Source organism: Macrobrachium nipponense, chromosome 20 (assembly GCF_015104395.2).
Source record: "Macrobrachium nipponense isolate FS-2020 chromosome 20, ASM1510439v2, whole genome shotgun sequence".
Classification (NCBI taxonomy): domain Eukaryota; kingdom Metazoa; phylum Arthropoda; class Malacostraca; order Decapoda; family Palaemonidae; genus Macrobrachium; species Macrobrachium nipponense.
Window position 1 is genome coordinate 61,821,480 of NC_061089.1, and position 19,897 is coordinate 61,841,376.

The 19,897-nt window shown below is 40.7% G+C and overlaps 1 protein-coding gene and 1 long non-coding RNA gene across 5 annotated transcripts in view; one reads left to right on the forward strand and one right to left on the reverse strand.

Annotated features, from left to right (window-relative positions):
• The window catches only part of LOC135226604 (ATP synthase subunit C lysine N-methyltransferase-like), a 99,275-nt gene extending 85,899 nt beyond the window's left edge, over positions 1-13,376 (forward strand). For 3 of the 4 annotated variants that reach the window (XM_064266331.1, XM_064266314.1, XM_064266337.1), the window contains exon 6: positions 12,983-13,376. In XM_064266331.1, coding sequence (XP_064122401.1) covers positions 12,983-13,126 — 144 coding nt within the window. In that variant the 3' untranslated portion in view covers positions 13,127-13,376. The remainder of the gene's footprint in view (positions 1-12,982) is intronic. The other variant, XM_064266322.1, reaches the window with a different exon arrangement.
• Positions 13,377-15,180: 1,804 nt separating this feature from the next.
• LOC135226638 (uncharacterized) overlaps positions 15,181-19,897 on the reverse strand; it is a 45,824-nt gene continuing 41,107 nt past the window's right edge. Inside the window, exon 17 of the long non-coding RNA XR_010317261.1 lies at positions 15,181-15,589. This is a non-coding gene — a long non-coding RNA (uncharacterized LOC135226638). The remainder of the gene's footprint in view (positions 15,590-19,897) is intronic.

Sequence of the window (19,897 nt, forward strand, 5' to 3'; positions counted from 1 at the left end):
ATAAGTGGTATGATGGAGAATTTTGCCTCAACATCGGGATCGTCTGCCGTTTCGAAAAGGAGACAAAGGAAATGCCCAGGAGTCAGTGGCTTTCCATGTTCTAGATTTCTAACTTCGGTGTCGAGGGATCCTCATCCAATGTGTAGTAGATGCAGTGAAAACGTATGTACGATTACTAATCCATGTTCTGTTTGTCACGGTTGGTCGGTGGAACAGTGGAAGAAGTTCTATGAGAAAAGCCAATACAAAAGGAAGGTGGTGACGCCATCTTTGGATGACCAAACCTTACCGGCTTCTTTTGTATCGGCAATAAACCAGGCTGCTCCATATGTTTCTCCACCTGCTTTTGATTTGTCCCATACCCCTTCGGTTTCTCCTAGTGGTTCAGTATCGGAAACGTCAGGAGGGGCCTTGGGTAATTTTATAAATAATATGCACTCTCCTTTGTTCCCAGCAAGTAGAGGGGGAGCACCGCCATCTTTGTTCCAGGCTCCTGCTCCCAAAGCGCATAGGTTGGATGGTACGTGGTCAGCGCTAGGCCTACCAGGCGTACCAACCTTGGATGGTTTGCTTGCGCATTATATGGCGTCACGGTTCCAGCAGGGTCCGGCAGCGCTGAATGTTCCTCATCCCCCTGGCTTGCAATTTATGGGAATTAATGCCGCGGCTACGCCATCAAACTCTATGTTTACAGCGATGCAGAACGTGGGAAGTAGTTTGGCAGCAAACGTGCGGTTGCCAGCAGAAACCTCACAGTCTCTCCCTACGAGAGGGATGACGTCACAATACGTCACACACCGATATGGCAGGCGTGATTACGTCACAGACTGCTTCTCGGCCTATTTCGCTGCACCCAGACTCTAATACGCCTTCTGACTCGACAATGCAAACTGTAATGCAGAAATTACAGGATATAGAGAAGAGAATGAATGAGAGACAAAAAGAAAAAGTGTGATTCGCCTTCTTAGTCTTCTTCCTCTAGTTCGGCGTCATCGCTAAGTCCGATAACGTCATGGCGAGCGCCAGTCAAGCGTTGGAGGAGGATTCGGGAGTTCGCGACTGATCCTCGGGCTAAAAGGAGAAGAATCAATTCTTCTTCATCTTCAGACCAAGACTGTCGTATCCAAGTCAGCAGGAAGGTCGGGAAGTCAGTGGCTAGTAAGCACAAGGCTAGCAGACGAAGCCGTTCGCAAGAATCCGAACAAGCGAGAGAGGCAACGACCGACGGACTAGCGGCCGATGCGGAGTTGCTAGTTCGATTGCAAAAACTATGATACCGCTGGTAAAACCGACGTTGGCGGCGAAAAGTGCAGCAGAGGATAGAATGCAGGTCCCAGTTTCGCCCGTAAGGCCATTCAAAATACGTATGAAGGACGATAAGGCTCCTATTAAAAGTACGAAGAATAGGGAGTTGGCAACCTCGGCGGATACGTTCGTGGAAGGCAGTGTCCGTCTGGATGAAAGGTCGAGGCCGAGTTCTCCGATGCTCGTAAACGATACCAATACTAATAGAGACGAAGTTATATCTGTCTTAACGGAGCCTTAATCTTGGAGATCTAGACGAGATTCTCGCTCTAGATCCATGAGCAGAGAAAGAGTGAGGCGTTCTTGTTCCCCTGCTGACTATTCGGGATCGAGCCAACGGCGGCCAGCAAAGATCAAAGAGACCGCGGCCGTGGAATTCCAGGCCGTCTGTCAGAAGATAGGGGCGAGACAACATCCCTTGTGACGGAGAATGGTACATTAGAGCCGGAGGAAGGAGAAAACCAAGAGTTTATGGCCTCGTATGCAGAGGTGATTGATTTGATTCGTCAATTCAATAACCTTTCGGAGAAGACAGAAACACCGGCCAGTATGCTTCCGCCTGGAATTGACATGGCATTTGGATTAAAAAGGGATACCAAGGTGTCGTATGAATTGCCTTGTTCGAGTCAGGCGGATTCTGTCTTGCAACACGTAAACGCAAAGATTGCAGGAAGGGATAATTCCTTAAGATCTAATAGATCATTTAAATTTATTCCCCCTCCAATGATGAAGCAAAGGAAATATTATACGACACCGAAGGTCCCTTTGCTGTCTAGACAAGTGAACCCTAATGTTGTAAGATTAAGGCCTGGATTAACCTTGGATCAGGTTAAAATGGAGTGCCCTTCGATGACGTACCAAAAGGCTGCTACGTTAGAAGCAACAGCTTCTTCTGTCTTTCAGGCTGCTTCTTGGTTAGATCTTTGGTCAACAGCAGTGGCGAAGATTGCATCCTCGGAAGTGACAAGAAAAGTAGTTGTTACGGACTCTTAGATCTCTCAGAGACAATGTTACGGTGTCGAAATATCCTGGTTAAAGGTCAACACAAATGTTACGGACTCTGAGGGAGGTCCGCTTCAGGTTCGATATGAAATAGTAAAAAAAAAAATATATATCGACACAAACAGTTGAAACTGGGGATACGAATATAGAAAGAAACACTAACACAACAAAGGTTTATTTACAGCTTACTAACAAAGGTAAATGCAGAATGGTATCTCCTATTTACATAAAAAGATAGAATCTTACACTGCAAGAACTGGGGGAAACAGTGAGGTAATTCAAATACTTGCTGCTCGATTTGGGGATTCGACGCGCTGGCTTCATAAATGTAGAGCGGCAATTGCAGTCATCCTCTTGACTCCGTATTGCAGAAACTAGTCTATTCGTAAGGCAGGAACTCTCCCCTTTTCTTCTCCGAAGTCTGCTCAACGTAGAGACAACTCGGCCGTCCACACCGGAAGACGACTAGACCAATATCCAACCAACACTCGAACAACTCTTCTTTTGATTGATACTTCGTCGGTTCCTTTTTCTCGTATCTTACGGAAGATCTCTGCTGCTGCTGATCTCTCACTGATAATCTGATCTGTGGCTCTTACTAACTGGTGATCTCTCTCTTTTACGATCTCTTCCTCTTACGATCACTGCTCTCCAAAGTTCGTTCGTTGTATTTATACGGCACTCTGGGGGCGGAGCCTACGGCGAACGTCACCGACTCCAGGGATTTCTAGAACTTCTTAGATGAATCTAGACGAGGTATTGCATCAGAAATCGCGGCGTTTCTCACGTAACGACGAGATCCACAACACTCCTGCCGATTCTAGAACCATCATGATAACAGGCACCTCCAACACATTGCGCCAACGCCTCCTTGCTGCCGAACTTTTCGAAAATGCGTTCTCCTTTCCTTTAACTTTCTTTGCTAGGAAGCAATTACCATCACACACCCCCCCAAAAGAGAAAAAAAAATTAAATCAACTGATTTTGTTTTTTTCTAAAGAGGAGCAAGAATTAAACAGCGGGGAAACAATTCTGCATAAAGCTTTAATCCAGTCAAACACGCACACTTCCCCACTCACACACTCACTCGTGCGATAACAGAAAACGGTTATTAGGCTACTCATTCTGAGAAATCTCTAAAGAGGCTATCAGCTAATACATTATCCTTCTCTCTTACTTTTTCCGTTTTCAGAACTCTGCTTAAAACTTATAAATACTAAAACACCTCTTGTGTTTTTCTCAAAACTAATCTCACTCAGTAACACTGTTACACAGGCGGAGGCCACGGCATGGGGGTTTGTTTATAATTCTGAAGCAAATTTACATTCATTTCCTTTGCTCTACTCTTACCCACAATAATTCTATGATATATATTTCCCCTCTTCTCTAACACTGAAAAAGGACCTTCGAACTTATAAGGTAAAAAGGGACTTTCGAGACTAGTACTAAAGCTTTATCTCTTACACACAAACTTCTTTTGTTTGCTCTTAGATTATGTTTCCCTTTAAGTTCCCCTTGACTTCCTTTCGCGTTTTCTTTCGCTAAGTGCCAAGCGTTTCCGTTCACCTCCGCTAACTGCCAAACATCTCTTAGATTGTTTTTATAATAATCAAGATTAGTTATACAATCATCTCTACCCTTACTTCTAGACAAAGTTCCAAACATATTTATAAATTCATTCTCTAAAGATAAGCCTACTGAAGGAATATTACACAACTGAACTCTGGGAATTACTTGAATCGGTTTCCCACAGTTTAAAGCATATCTCTTAAAACACCCATCATTTTTCATCTTAGGCCAAAAGTACGCCCTACTAATACACTTGAAAGTTTCATTTACTCCCAAATGTCCTTGCTTATCATATGCTAACTTCAAAACTAATTCATGAAGCTTCCTAGAAACTACAAATTTTCCTGTGATTCCCCTTTCACTACCTGGCTTAGGACAAACATGACACAAAACTTCGTCCTTTACACAAAAAGTTTCCTTACACACATCGAGATCATCATCCACCTCACACTCAAAAATTCGGGTTAGTGTCTCATCCTCTTTCTGCAACTTGACTAGCTCATCCTTATCCAAAATGTTAGAGCCTAATTCATCACCGTAACTAGTACTAGATACTTGCACATTTACTATGTTACTTCCAACAGCTACGCCTTCCCCTTGGCTCTCACTGTCAACGATAGGGTTAGGTCTCTCAGCCACACTCATGCCAGGATCAACCTCGCTACCTCTATCACACTCGTTTGAATCCACGAACTCACTCACGTTCGAATCCACGAACTTACACTCGTTCGAATCCACGAACTTATTATCACCGTAGTCTACATCTGTATCTAAACCCGACCTAGTTACTACCATTTCAGGCACTGGAATATTCCTCACAACAGGATTCACATTCTTGGATAAAGCTAAGTCATTACCGACAATAATGTCAACGCCTTCAACGGGCAAACTGTCCACAACTGCAAGTTTCACTTCTCCTGACACTACCTGACTTTCTAAATTCAACTTCAACAAAGGACAAAGAACACAAGTGTTAGAAAATCCACCTAACATAACTTTCTCTTCCAAATTGATTTCTGCCCTGTTCGGCACACACTCACTCCTTATCAGTGATACAGCAGATCCTGTGTCTCGAAGCAAGACCACTTCTCTCGAATCTACTCCTCCAAAAGAGGAAACTACGCCTTCCGACAGAAATTCGCCAAAAACTTTCCTAGTTTCTCTCATCACATCATTCCTACTTGATGAAAGGTTAACTAGTGATACTGGTATCTTACCGTCCTTCCTTTCTGCTGCACAATTTCTCGCTAAATGCCCTTTCCCATTACATCGGAAACAAGTTAATTCTGAGCCACTAGATGCCATTCTACTCTTACAAACCTTAGACGTATGACCAGGTTTTCCGCATGTATAACAGGAATAGTCACTTTTACTCGCATTGCTATTACTAGGACTGAAACCTTTACTGCTTTGTACTCTACCAGACGAAGGATCATTTCGTTTCTTACTAACACTCAAATTATGAGTTAGACTATATTCGTCAGCTAGCCTAGTTGCTCCTGCAAAAGATACTTCTCGCCTATCCTCTATATAAAGTTTAATCTCAGGGGATACGTTATCTTTGAAGTTTTCTAACAACACTAAGTTCTTCAAACTATCAAAATCCTCAACCTTAGCAGAAGTTAACCAATCAAAAAACAGCCTATCTAACTTCTTACCGTATTCTACATACGTAATATTTTCATCCTTTCTCAAATTTCTAAATTTCTTACGGTATGCCTCCGGTACTAGCCTATACGCGCTAAGAACAGTTTCTTTCACGATATCGTAATTATCACATTCCTCCTTAGACATGCAACTATACACAGTAAGTGCCCTACCACTCAAAACTGACTGCAAATATAAAGTCCACGTTTCTTTAGGAGAACCTACTCGTTCCATTAACTTTTTAAAACACATGAAATATGTTGTAACATCTTCCTCATCAAACTTTGGTACTAATTTTAGCACTGTACTCATACCTAACGTATCAGCTTCGTTTCCGTTCTCGCCTGACCGACTTTTACGAGTACTTTCCCTTAACCGAGCAATTTCCAACTCATGCATACGCTCTTTCTGTCTCCCTCCTGTTCAAGCCGTACAATCTTTCTTCTCTCTATTCCTGTTCATGCGTTACACCTCTCTCTCTCTCTTCCTGTTCCAATGTACAACTTTAATTTCTCTCTCTCTTCCTGCTTGCAGTACCAAACATTTCTCTCTCTTGCTGATTTTCATTACTTCTCTCTCTTGCTGCATCTTCATTGCTTCTCTCTCTTGCTGCATCTTCATTGCTTCTCTCTCTTGCTGCATCTTCATTGCTTCTCTCTCTTGCTGCATCTTCATTGCTTCTCTCTCTTGCTGCATTTTCATTGCTTCTCTCTCTTTCTCTTGCTGCATTTCCCTCTCAGCTGCTCTTTCATCTCTCTCATACTTTTCTCTTTCTTTCTTCTCAACATACTCACGGAGATCATTCCCCTCTAGACCTAGTAGCTTACCTGACTCAATAAACTCTTTCACCATCTCACTCATTCTGATTCTTTCTATATTTTCCCTGTTTCAAACTCTTAAAGTGTTGATATCCTGGCAAGGTCGCCACAAATGTTACGGACTCTTAGATCTCTCAGAGACAATGTTACGGTGTCGAAATATCCTGGTTAAAGGTCAACACAAATGTTACGGACTCTGAGGGAGGTCCGCTTCAGGTTCGATATGAAATAGTAAAAAAAAAATATATATCAACACAAACAGTTGAAACTGGGGATACGAATATAGAAAGAAACACTAACACAACAAAGGTTTATTTACAGCTTACTAACAAAGGTAAATGCAGAATGGTATCTCCTATTTACATAAAAAGATAGAATCTTACACTGCAAGAACTGGGGGAAACAGTGAAGTAATTCAAATACTTGCTGCTCGATTTGGGGATTCGACGCGCTGGCTTCATAAATGTAGAGCGGCAATTGCAGTCATCCTCTTGACTCCGTATTGCAGAAACTAGTCTATTCGTAAGGCAGGAACTCTCCCCTTTTCTTCTCCGAAGTCTGCTCAACGTAGAGACAACTCGGCCGTCCACACCGGAAGACAACTAGACCAATATCCAACCAACACTCGAACATCTCTTCTTTTGATTGATACTTCGTCGGTTCCTTTTTCTCATATCTCACGGAAGATCTCTGCTGCTGCTGATCTCTCACTGATAATCTGATCTGTGGCTCTTACCAACTGGTGATCTCTCTCTTTTACGATCTCTTCCTCTTACGATCACTGCTCTCCAAAGTTCGTTCGTTGTATTTATACAGCACTCTGGGGGCGGAGCCTACGGCGAACGTCACCGACTCCAGGGATTTCTAGAACTTCTTAGATGAATCTAGACGAGGGATTGCATCAGAAATCGCGGCGTTTCTCACGTAACGACGAGATCCACAACACTCCTGCCGATTCTAGAACCATCATGATAACAGGCACCTCCAACACATTGCGCCAACGCCTCCTTGCTGCCGAACTTCTCGAAAATGCATTCTCCTTTCCTTTAACTTTCTTTGCTAGGAAGCAATTACCATCACAGTAGTGGATGAATCATTGTTCATTAGATTACTACAGTCAGGTTCCAAGGTGATTGCGTACCTGACAAACGTAAGTGCCAATGTTTGGGCAAATATCCTGCTAATGAGGAGAGATGCAGCGTTGGCTAGACTAAGCCACACTGTGGATTTGGATTCCCTGTTAGCAATGAGGAATGGGGATATCTTGGAGTCGCAACTGCTGTTGCCAGAGGTCATACTGGAAGAGGCGATGGATAGAAGAAGGATGGACACTAACGATAGGTTGGTGCACCAGGGAGTTAGGAAAACGTCTAACAGTCAAGCTACTCCTTTGGAGGGAAGACAGCAGCAAATGTCTCGGAAGAAGACAGTGAGACATAACATCCCTAATAGAGCCACAAGACCCTCTTCCCCAAAGAGGCTAACTCATCGGCCCTTTCACAATAGAAACAACAGAGGGAGAGGCTCAAGAAGATAGGATGGGCGCCTCTCATCACTCGGCCACACCAGTGGGGGGGTTGCCTGGCAAATCACTGGAAGGGGCAGAGCAGTGGGTGGTGGATGTTCTCAGGATCGGGTATTTGATCCCGTTCGAGGTAACCCCGCACCTGACAGATCAGCCATTACCCCACATCGCTTATTCTGCAGGACGAAGTGAAGAAGATGATGGAAAAAGGAGCTGTGGAACAAGTATGCAGTCCGTCAAAAGGCTTCTACAGCAGGATTTTCCTGGTACCCAAAGCCAACGGGGAGTGGAGGACAGTAATAGACCTGTCAACTCTGAATCTGTTTATAAGGAAAACCAATTTCAAGATGGAAACTCCAAAAACGGTTCTACAAGCAGTCAGGATCGGGGACTTTATGCTGACAGTCGATCTAAAGGACGCATACTTTCAGATACCAGTCCATCAGTCTTCAAGGAAATTTCTCCGCTTCAGTCTTGCAGGGAAAGCTTTCGAATTCAAGGTCCTGTGCTTCGGATTGACAACGTCTCCTCAAGTTTTTACAAGTGTGTTCACTCTCGTGTCGACGTGGGCGCATGCTCAGGGGATCAGGCTAATAAGGTATCTGGACGATTGGCTGGTGATAGCAAAGTCCAGGGAGAAATTACTCGGACAGGGCGACCCTCCTGCAGCTTTGTCACAGCCTAGGTATTGTGATAAATCAGAAGTCGCAGTTGGATCCAAGTCAACGTTTGGAGTATCTGGGAATGGTTATAGACACAACAGAAGCCAAAGTATTCCCGACAGACCAAAGAATAGAGAAATGCAAACAAGTGGTGAATGCCTTTCTGGGAAAACAAACACAGCCAGCAAGACAGTGGCAGGTGGTGCTGGGAATCCTAACCTCCCTGGAGAAGCTAGTACCACAAGGAAGGCTACACCTTCGGTCCCTACAATGGAGGATGAAGGAGTTTTGGTCACCAATAGTAGATCACCCGTACGAGCAAATTCCCTTGTCGGCAGAAGTGAGGAAAGACTTGCTGTGGTGGGTGAACGACGACAATCTGACAGTGGGTGCCCCCCTTCAACAATCCTCTCCAGACCTCTTGCTGTTCTCGGATGCGTCACTAGAAGGCTGGGGAGCCCATATGGAGGAGTTGATGGTGTCAGCAAAATGGAGTTGCAAGTACAGAGAACTCCATATAAACGTGCTGGAGTTAAAAGCAGCGTTTCTAGCTCTACAAGAATTCAGGGAGAGAGTAAAGGGACACTCAGTGGTATTGATGTCAGACAACACCACAGTAGTAGCTTATATAAACAAACAAGGAGGCCTAGTTTCTCGGCAGTTACATGTGATGACAGTTCAACTTCATCAGTGGGCTGTAGAGAACCTGGTAGACATCAGGGCCAGGTATATTCCGGGAAAAAGAAACATATTGGCCGACAAGTTGAGCCGCAGGGATCAGATTCTGGGAACGGAGTGGTCCCTGCACAACAGGTAGTGGACAGGATGCTCATGTTGTGGGAAGGACCGATCATAGACCTATTCGCAACCAGGTACAACAAAAAGTTGGAAGTGTATTGTTCGGTAGTCCCAGACGCAGAGGCAGTAGCAGAAGATGTGCTACAACACCCTTGGGACAATCTGGACGTGTACGCATTTCCTCCATTTTGTCTAATCCGTCAGGTTCTGAACAGGGTAATGTGGTCTCAGAACCTCAAGATGACCCTGGTAGCTCCGTTATGGCCGAAGCATGAGTGGTTTCCAGACCTACTCGAACTCCTAATAGATGTGCCGAGAGAGTTACCCCCATGGAGCAACCTACTGTGTCAGCCGCACATGGAGAGGTACCACCAGTCGGTGAAGTCCCTATCGCTTCACGGGTGGAGACTGTCAAGTATCTCCTCCGAGCGAGAGGGTTTTCGCAGAAAGCAGCAACTCAGATGGCAGGAAATATCAGAAAATCATCTGCGACAGTATACCAAGGAAAGTGGTCAGCATACTGTGATTGGTGTCGTAGAGGGAACTTAGTCTCCACTCGGTACCACTATTCAGCAGTTAGCAGACCTTCTGATATATCTCAGAACAGAAAAGCATATGTCTGTATCTGCAGTGAAGGGGTACAGGGTGGCTCTAGCCTCAGTCTTACGAATGAAAGGAGTGGACATTTCGTCTTCATGGGAGTTGGCCATGCTGATGAGGAGCTTTGAACAGTCATGTCCACCAAAGGAGCTAAAAGCCCAAGATTGGGATCTGACCATGGTACTGAGTAGTCTGACAAAACCCCCCTACGAACCACTAAGGCAGTCCACGGATAGGAGCCTAACCCTGAAGACAGTCTTCTTATTGGCCCTGGCTTCAACCAAAAGGGTGGGGGAGCTACATGGCCTGTCATATCTCATAAAGTACTAGAGGTTGGAGGTCAATGGTATTTGAGTTTGTCCCAGAATTCGTGGCCAAGACCCAAAACCCAACAATAGTAGATGGCAGATTCAACTCCTTTACCATACCTTCCTTGGCAGACTTTGTAGACAATGAGAAAGATGAGATGCTTCTGTGCCCCGACTAAGGGAGTACTTAAGAAGAACAAGGCACCTCAGGCCGGGGTGCCAGAGGTTGTTTGTAAGTACAGGATGGAACAAGAAGGGAGGTTGTTTGTAAGTACAGGATGGAACAAGAAGGAAGTGTCCAGGAATACAATATCGTTTTGGCTAAGGGAGACGATCAGAGATGCTTATATGGCAGAAGACAGAGGGTCAGATAGCCAGGTGGGAGCGAGAGCTCATGACATCAGGGGCTTGAGTGCTTCTCTGGCATTTAAGAAGAACAGGTCGTCTGTGGATAGAATTCTGAAAGCTGGTGTGTAGAAACGCCAAACAACTTTCACCTCTTTTTATTTGAAAGACGTTGCCCATAGATCCTTGGACACTTTTTCCTTGGGTCCAGTGGTGGTGGCCCAACAAGTGATATAGCTCGTCCAGTACCCCTGGCGGGTCAGTTTGCGTCTAGTCTAAGATGAAGGTATGAAAGCAGAATGAATGGGATGACTGGTCTTTTTTCTTTACTACTTCCTTCCTACTCCTTCAACTACGGGCAATATAAAGGAGAGTACCGTCATGTGCTGGAATGGACTAGATGCAGGCGAGGTGGTCAGCCATACTGTGAAGCTATCTTAGGTTATGATATACTTTTCAGTAGCAACACACCCCTCTAGATCAGGGCTCTCCAAACTATGGCCCGCGGGCCACATCCGGCCCGCCACATAATTTCATCTGGCCCGGCAAACAAATGTGTGTGTGGTGGCCTTGAAAAAATAATTATCACACGACTGACATCAGAATGTGAATGGATTTGGAAATTGGCATTTTTTGCAGATATGACAGGTCATATGAATCAATTGAATCTGAAGTTGCAAGGCAAAACAAAATTTTATCAGTGACTACTTTGTTCATGTCAAGGCATTCAGAACAAAACTTGCGCTACTTGAAGGCCAGGTGAAAGTTAAGAATTTTGCTCATTTTCCATGTTGTGAAAAATTTCATGCAGGAAGTAGTTTATTTTCCTTCTTCATTTGCAAATTAAATAATTTCAAAGTTGAAAAAACAGTTTCAGGAGCGATTTGCTGACCTTGATGCCAAAGCAAAATGAAATCAGGCTCTTTCATAATCTATTTGACTGCAATGCTGAAAATTTTCCAACTCGATTTCAAATGGAAATTATTGATCTCCAGGCAGATGACAGACTGAAAGATAAGTATAGAGAAGGAAATCTGATTGAGTTTTATAAATGCCTGCAGCCAGATCAGTTTCCAAATTTGATAAAGTTTGCTAGTAGTTTTGTGTCCATTTTTGGTACAACATACTTCATTTTTTCCAAAATGAAGTATGTGAAATCTAACTATCGAGCAAATTTGTCTGATGATCATTTGAAATCAGTTCTTACAATTGGATCATCTAATCTGGAACTTTATTTCAATGAAACTTTGAAGTCAAAACGTCCGTATCATTCGTCACACTAATTTGGTTGCATAAAACTAAAGGCAGGAATCTATTTAGTTTACCCTGATTTTTTCCAACAAGATATGTTTTAATTTTTCAATGTTTATACTGTAATATTTGAGGAAATTAAATTACTGACACTGATTTTTTTCCCTTTGGCCCGCAAAAATGTGGAAATATATAATGTGGCCCTTACATTGAAAAGTTTGGAGACCCCTGCTCTAGATAATAGGGAAGAGAGGGGTGAAGGTGGATCCAGTTGCAAGGGACAAGAGTAAACCATGGAATGGTATCAACACCCAGTGAGGGAAACCAATAGATTCGCTTATATCTTTGGTTCTAGGTTCATTGTCCATTCTCTTAGAATTTCCCTATATATTCGGAAATGGATAAGGTGGCAAACTCCCAGTCAGTTGTAGAGACTTACCTCCCTCCAATAAGTAAGTCTATCCTAATGTTAAGACCGAAGGTTTGTTCCGTATGTGAACAAATACCAAATTTGTAACTAATTTGTATTTTTCATAACTAACAAACCTGAGGTCTTAACAGGTAAAGGCCCACCTCGAACCAACCCTCTAGCAGTCTAAACTGGGTTAGAAATATAACTGGTGGGTCACAGGTAGCCATGGGCATTCTGGGTATACATGCCCCCGTGACCTGGTATAGATGCCAATAGTCCCTGGATCTCACAAGTGTAATTTTAATTCTACTGGTTTCCAGCTTGGCGCTAGTAAATCCTAATGTTAAGACCTCAGGTTTGTTAGTTATGAAAAATACAAATTATTTACAAATTTGGTAATTTCCATCATGCTGTACTTTTTAGCAATACATACTGTTAGGTTTTCTCTCTCCTGTTCCATGTTTATTCACCATTTTCAAATAACTTCTCTTAGCTTTCAACTTCATAAGAGTAAAGTTCATGACTGATTCATCATCATCTCATTTAAACTTATTTACCTTTTACTTTATTTGCAGATAACCTTTAGTCAATCCTTAAGTCCCAGGAGCATAAGGCGACATATAATACATAATGTATGACCATCAAGGTTCTGTTCTTCCTCATATTTACTTTATTTTGCCCTAGACCTATTATAACTTTGTATATTTAAAAGTTAAAAGTTTTCTTATATATCATTACAGATGCCACAGTTGGAAAGGAAATTGGTCCAAGAGCTGTCCGCTGATGGTCTTGTTGTTGCATGCAGATTTCCTCTGCCAACTTGGCAACCAATAGCTTCATTTGGAATTGGAATTGATACAGTGTGGCTGTACCAGAGACCATAATGCTCCGAATGGTTAATTGATACAGTGTGGCTGTACCAGAGACCATAATGCTCCGAATGGTTAAGTATAGAAAGCTCGGTATGAATGTAATGTACTGTAAATATATGAAATGGTAAGAATTTTGACTTCCATATGCAGGGGATAAACAGCTATTAAAGCTTTTTTTTTTTTTTACTTAAGATTAAATCAAACCAGATAAGCAGCAGCTTTTAGAGGAAATGTGATTATTAAAAATATATACTTGTGTGACTGCTGGTTTTCAACATTTACCCTATTCTCAATTAATAGAGCTGTGTGAAGTAAATGTGAAATCTACTTCTAAAAAAATTTGGAATAAGTAGTGTTAACATGCTAGGGCTACTGAAAAACTAGTAATGTTCAGCTTTGAAGTGGGTTGGTTGTACAAACATTAACTTTGTAAGCATTATAATTATTAATATTACAGTTGTACTATATTTTTTTAGTATAACCAGTGTATATTTAGAGAATCCCAACAGGGCACTGAAGGAAAGCTGCAAAGACCTTGCACTAATGCTTATTCTTCTTTGAAGTGGTTTTATTAAATTACTTGTTCTGACACAAACACAAACCTAAGCTTTCACATCTGGAGTATAGCACACTAACTGCTAGCCTATAGTCATGTGTGACCTGGGTCGACCTACTGTCTCCCTTGTGTTTGCAGTTGCTGCACCTTTTGCATGCTTCTGGTTTTTGTTTCATGCTTTCGGTTGTTCAGGTTCTTTATTCTTAGTAACATGGCCGTTTTTCCCTTTTTTTCCATTTTTTCTCTAAGGTCATGTATCTGTTTGGCGGGTTATGATTAAGCAGTCTGTGCCGGCACGGGTTTAGAGCAGCCCGTAGTTATGTACCTCTTCTCACATTTTTTTTTTTACTGTACCATTTTTATTTTCTGGTGTCAGACAAAAAAAAAAATTCCAGTGAAGGGTTGTTAAGGGGTTTACGCTCCACAAAACTTTGGTGTATGGAAATTGAAGAAAGCAAGTCCAAGGATAAGCCTTATTGTAATTTGTTATTGGAGGACCCCCACTTGGCATGCATTTCATGTAGGTGTTGATAATGTTCCTTTGAGCGTTCTTGCAAATATACAGCATGGTTGTCTCATTGGGTAGAATATGAGAAGAGATTAAGGAAGCATGGTTGTCTCACTGGGTAGAATATGAGAAGAGATTAAGGAAGAAAACCTAACTCATGCACCTTAGTGGCATGGTCAGTTTGGTCTTGGCTGGCCACCTCGGTGGCTGAGAGTTCAATTCTTGGGCATTCCATTGAGGGGTCAGAGATGTTTATTTCTGGTGATAGCTCACTCTCGATGGGGTTTAGAAGTCACGTAAAGCCGTAGGTCCCAATGCTGAATAACCATGGTTCTGGGCAACGTAAACAATGTACAAACAAAAATAAAACTTACCTCATCTCTGGAAATAGGCTAATAATCTTCCCGGCTCCATCTGCTTTTCCTCCTTTGTTACTGGTCATGCCTACTAAAGATTTTTTTCTGCTACTCAACTTGTAATAAGGAAGGCTGAGCACATCTGATATTATCTTAAGCATAGCGAGGGAGCTAGACAGCACAGCAGACTGGATTTGCTATCTTTCTAGCCATGCAATTTGAAACAGCCAAGTCCTTTCTAGCCATGCAATTTGAAACAGCCAAGTCCTTTCTAGCCATGCAATTTGAAACCGCCATAGTCCTTTCTAGCCATGCAATTTTAAACACTTTCCCCCAGCCATCGAGTGTCACCTCATTGAAATGCGGAAGGTTTGCTTAAGGATAGTCTCATTACTGTTGAAGAGTTGGTGCACTCTTTTTCAAGGAAGGGATAATTTGTCTCAAACCACCATTCCTCTGCTCTTGGTTGGGCAGCGGTTTGGGCTCACCATTTCTACTCCTCAGTACCCCTGTTCTTGCTTGGGCAGATCAATCTCTCACCATTCCTCATGATCTTGCTCGGGCAGATCAGTCTCTCACCATTCCTCATGATCTTACATATTTCCAAATACTAGGATTATAAGTACTTCACAGGCAATAATACTACTTTGTTTTAAGACAACTTTATTGGATTCAAAAGGTCATTTTTACATAATTCTTCCAGCTATAATGGCATGGCAATACAGTTACTATGAAAATCAGTGCAGCATTGTTACGATAAAAATCTTAATATTTCAAAAAGCTGCTTTAAGTACCACACTGCTCAAAAAAATAGGAGGACAATTTAATTTCAATACATTAAGTACCACACTGGCTAGGTTGTTGTGAACTAGGAAGACAAAAATGCCAATATCTGGTTTAAATACTACTATTAATTTTAATTCTCTTGTGCTATTATACTACCAGTAGTTGGTCTCTCAAAAACTCTTACTTAAAATCTTTCTCAGTAACTTACCTGAAGTAATAAGAACATTTGGTAACTTGTACATCCATCCACATCTTTCCCAGCAACTTACCTAAAGTATAAGAACATTTGGTAACTTGTACATCCATCCACAACTGAATACTGTATGTAATGTGAGAGGACTGGCTTAAAAACCAAGCAGCCCAACTAAATTCTACTTACTCCATTATTTTTCTACTAAATTTAAAAACATGAATCAATGAATAGGTAGTTTATATACACTTGACAATTGTTTCCCAAGACGCCACCAGTTTTCTTGTTACCTTTGACAGGAGATAAGATGGCCAAGCCTATTATTAAGCCATGAAGTCTAAAGGATTTCTCTCTAAGCTACCCTTTAGTTATAAAAGCCCACCACCCGGTCAAGCTAAGAATTTGAGAATTTAAGAAAGAAAATTAATGACTGGTATATTGTATTACTGAAAATTCCACCAACACTTGGCTACTTTTCCAAAATCCATGCTTGCAGGGAAAAAATTATTTCAGCTAAAATATAACTGAACCTGGTCTCGGAAATACACAGTTACTGTGATCACACTTTTTTGTTGTTTTAAGATTTTTCTTTGACCCTGGTTTTATTTTTATTAAGCCAATTCACGAACAATGTCTCGACCACTCTGCATGGAATAATTTTGTAACAATCCCCACCGTAATTAATTTAAAAGTGTTTCCTACAGAATATCTGCTTAGTGATCAAGTGTCCTCTTATTTTGAATTGTACATGAAGAGACTGGATGCACTTGTGTTTCACACAAGTTATGGGCTATGAGTTTGCAACACCCAGTACAGTATACATATTACCTTTTCTTCTAAGCCTGCATATCCATGATCAGGTTTACCTGCCAGTCCACTTGTCAGCTCATTGAAACACATTAAAACTTACGTGTAGATGACAATTTGTGTTTGTAGGCAGTCAGTCACCAGAACAGATGGAATTCTGTAAATTTGTACCACTCAACTGACAAGTGATTGCACATGTGGATGGGTAAGCAACAATTCTATGAGTTTGCCATCAAAATTTTTACTTGGAAGGCTCTAAACTGCTCAACCCAGAATATGAATAAATAATGTATAGGCGTAATTTACTTAATTGTTAAACCCTGCGGCATTATTTGTAGACCATTGGAGAGTCCAAATTTGATAATAAAAAAATATTTCCATGTGATAAGACAATTTAGTATAGGCCTAGGGCAGTGTCTGCCTTTTAATGAAAGGTGCTACTAGTGAATGAAAGTAGGCTTCACAGTCAATGTCATAAACAAGCCACCACCTTATCGACCAGCAGTTTCCATCACTGCCATATAGTGTTGCCTAACTAAGGCTATGCAAGAATTGAGGGCGATAACCTCGTGTCGATTGTCCGACTGACAGTTTTACTGAAGAGTGGATGCTCATCCGTCAAACGGTTGCAAGCGAACTGAAAGGTAACCCTGATCGTGAATACCAAGCATACGTTAAGCAATACCACTTCCAAGAAGTTCACATCTACTTACATCAATTGTATTAAGATGGGTCTTATTAAACTACAATATTTGCAACAATTTTCCCTTATTCACAAAATTCCCTTCGTTTATTTTCTCAACCAATCTAAACTAGAAGAAAAAGTCCCACAGGTCCTAAAGGTAAAAGTACTATGAATTAGATTTAGAGACATGGCTTGAGAAAGGGGATTCAATACCAAATTTGCTATTTATGGCATGTTATTCATGTATTAGGCAGCTATACCCAACCACTGTATTAAACAATGTAACATACCAAATAAATATGTAATATTTCAACTTAATACTCTCAAGGTACAATCATAATACCACTGCCATCTTTATGTGGCACTGAATAAAATAATTACTATATATGTAGACCTGGAGAAAAGTCTAATCAACACAAAATGGAAAATAATATAAGCCAGCCTAATTAAATCCAAATGACAGGTTATGCCCTGCTGGTTACAGAATATTCTAAGTGCTTTCCCACGACATACTGATAAACATATATAAATACATTTTATTTGACCCAAAAAAACCTACAAAAATGACATAAAGTGACTCTCCTACAAAAAGGTGCACTTCTGTTGTTGCCAGTCATTGTTGTACGAGAGAGTAGAGAGATGCCAAAGAACACTAACCACACAAAATATTGTCGAGATAACAAAAATAAGCAGTGTTACTACTTACAGAAGACATATATTCGCATGTGCCCCTTTAAATTGGTTACATGTTTTGCCCTTTTAAACAAATTGGAGCTACAGTCCACAAGTTTTAAATATACCTTTCAGTGTATGTTAGATATTAGCATCAATCTTAAATTTGAAGTTTTGAAGGTATATCACCTATTCAGAGGGTATGGTATGCCCTGAAGTCACAAATAAATTCACTTATATGGAAATGCGAGAGGACTAACATGGTGACCATGCAGACTAACCAATTTTTACAAGTTCATCTTGCATCTGTTTTTAGAAGACTTATCTGCAGATCAAGCCTTACTCTTTCAGTGCTACACGTTGACAGGCCCTATTAAATGTATGGGGTATACATTACTGTACTATGTAAGGTTCAGGACAAATATAAATTGGAAACTATAGAATATTAGGGATTAATAGACTAAAACCAGTAACTCTGGAATGAATTTAACTAAGATATAAAATAAAAACCCAGTAATATGGAGCAAATAATCAACACAAATATTAAACACTCTGAACCCAGTGGACAACCTTACGAAAATGTTGAAGATATATTTTTTTTTATATCAATATACAAATTTTTAAAAACTATAACAAAAATTTCCAGAAACTATAGAAACTAGTAATCCTTATAATCGTCAGAATCGAGCAAACTAAAATTTATTACCACAAAGGTTAACGCGATTCACATATGAACCGAAATGCAGTACTATACATATATTAGTTTTCACTTTTTACTACTATATTGATTGAATTGAATCTAGAATTTAGGCCAAAAGCCAAGCACTGGGATCTATGAAGTCATTCAGTGCTGAAATATACATTGATAGCAATAGGTTTGAAAGGTATAACAGGTCAGACCTTGCAGTTGCACTATGAATTATTGTTAGGAGATGGAATAAAGAGAATATGAAAGGAAGTACAGTAAGAGGAATGAAAGGGGTCACAGGTAGGAGTCTAAGGTATGCTGCAAAGAACCTCCAATAATACATTGCACAGCATAAGATGCACTAACCACCTACAGGGACTTTTGCTTCCTTTTACTAAATTCCTTTTCATAACTATATTCATTAGCTTTCACTTCTTTTTACTAAGTACAAGTCTTTCTTAACTAGTGCTGTTTATGCAACATCAGCTCTTAACCCTCTTACGCCGAAGCCCTAAAAATCAAAACCTCTCCTGTATGCCGGCGCCGGTTTGGAGTGAGCGCGGAAGCGGAAAAAATAATGTTTTAAAAAAATCACAGCACGCTTAGTTTTAAAGATTAAGAGTTAATTTTTGGCTCATTTTTTTGTCATTGCCTCAAGTTTAGTATGCAATCATCAGAAATGAAAAATAATATCATATGTAAATAATGCGACATATGGTAGCGAAAAAAAAAATCATAGATAATTGTATTCAAATCACACTGTGCAAAAAACGGTCAAAGCTAACGAGTTATTTTTTTCTCGTTGCATTGTACACTAAATTGCAATCATTTTGATATATAATACATAGTAAAACAATTAAAGCAACACCGGAAAAATATTATCACAAAATGATGTACGAATTCGTAACGCGCGGACGTAAAAAAAATGTTATTTTAAAAAATTCACCGTAATTCTAAATATTGTTCTAGAGACTTCCAATTGGTTTCAAAATTAAGACAAATTATTTAATATTACGATACTGTAAGAGTTTTAGATTAGAATTGCAGATTTCGACCATTTCGGACGAGTTAAATTTGACCGAATGTCGAAATTTTTATATATATATTTTTTTATATGCACATATTTCGGAGATGGAAAGAGCTACAACCTTCACTTATTTTTTAATTGTATTCTTCATGAACTTGCGCACATTTTGATATACGAAACTTAATAAAACGGCTAATATGAAAAGGAGCAAGTATTAGGATAATGCGATGTACGTATTTCGGAGACTTGCGGCCGCGAATTGGCGCGCGGAGTGAAGGTAAATATATTTGTCAAAAATTCACTATAAATCACAATATTGTTCTAGAGACTTCAAATTTGTTTCAAAATGAAGAAAAATGATGGAATATTACTAGGCCGTAAGATTTTTAGCTTACAATTGCGTTTTTCAACTATTTCCGTAGAGTCAAATTTGACCGAACATGATTTTTTTTCTATTTATCGTGATTTATATGCAAATATTTCGAAAAAAGAGAAGCTACAACCTTCA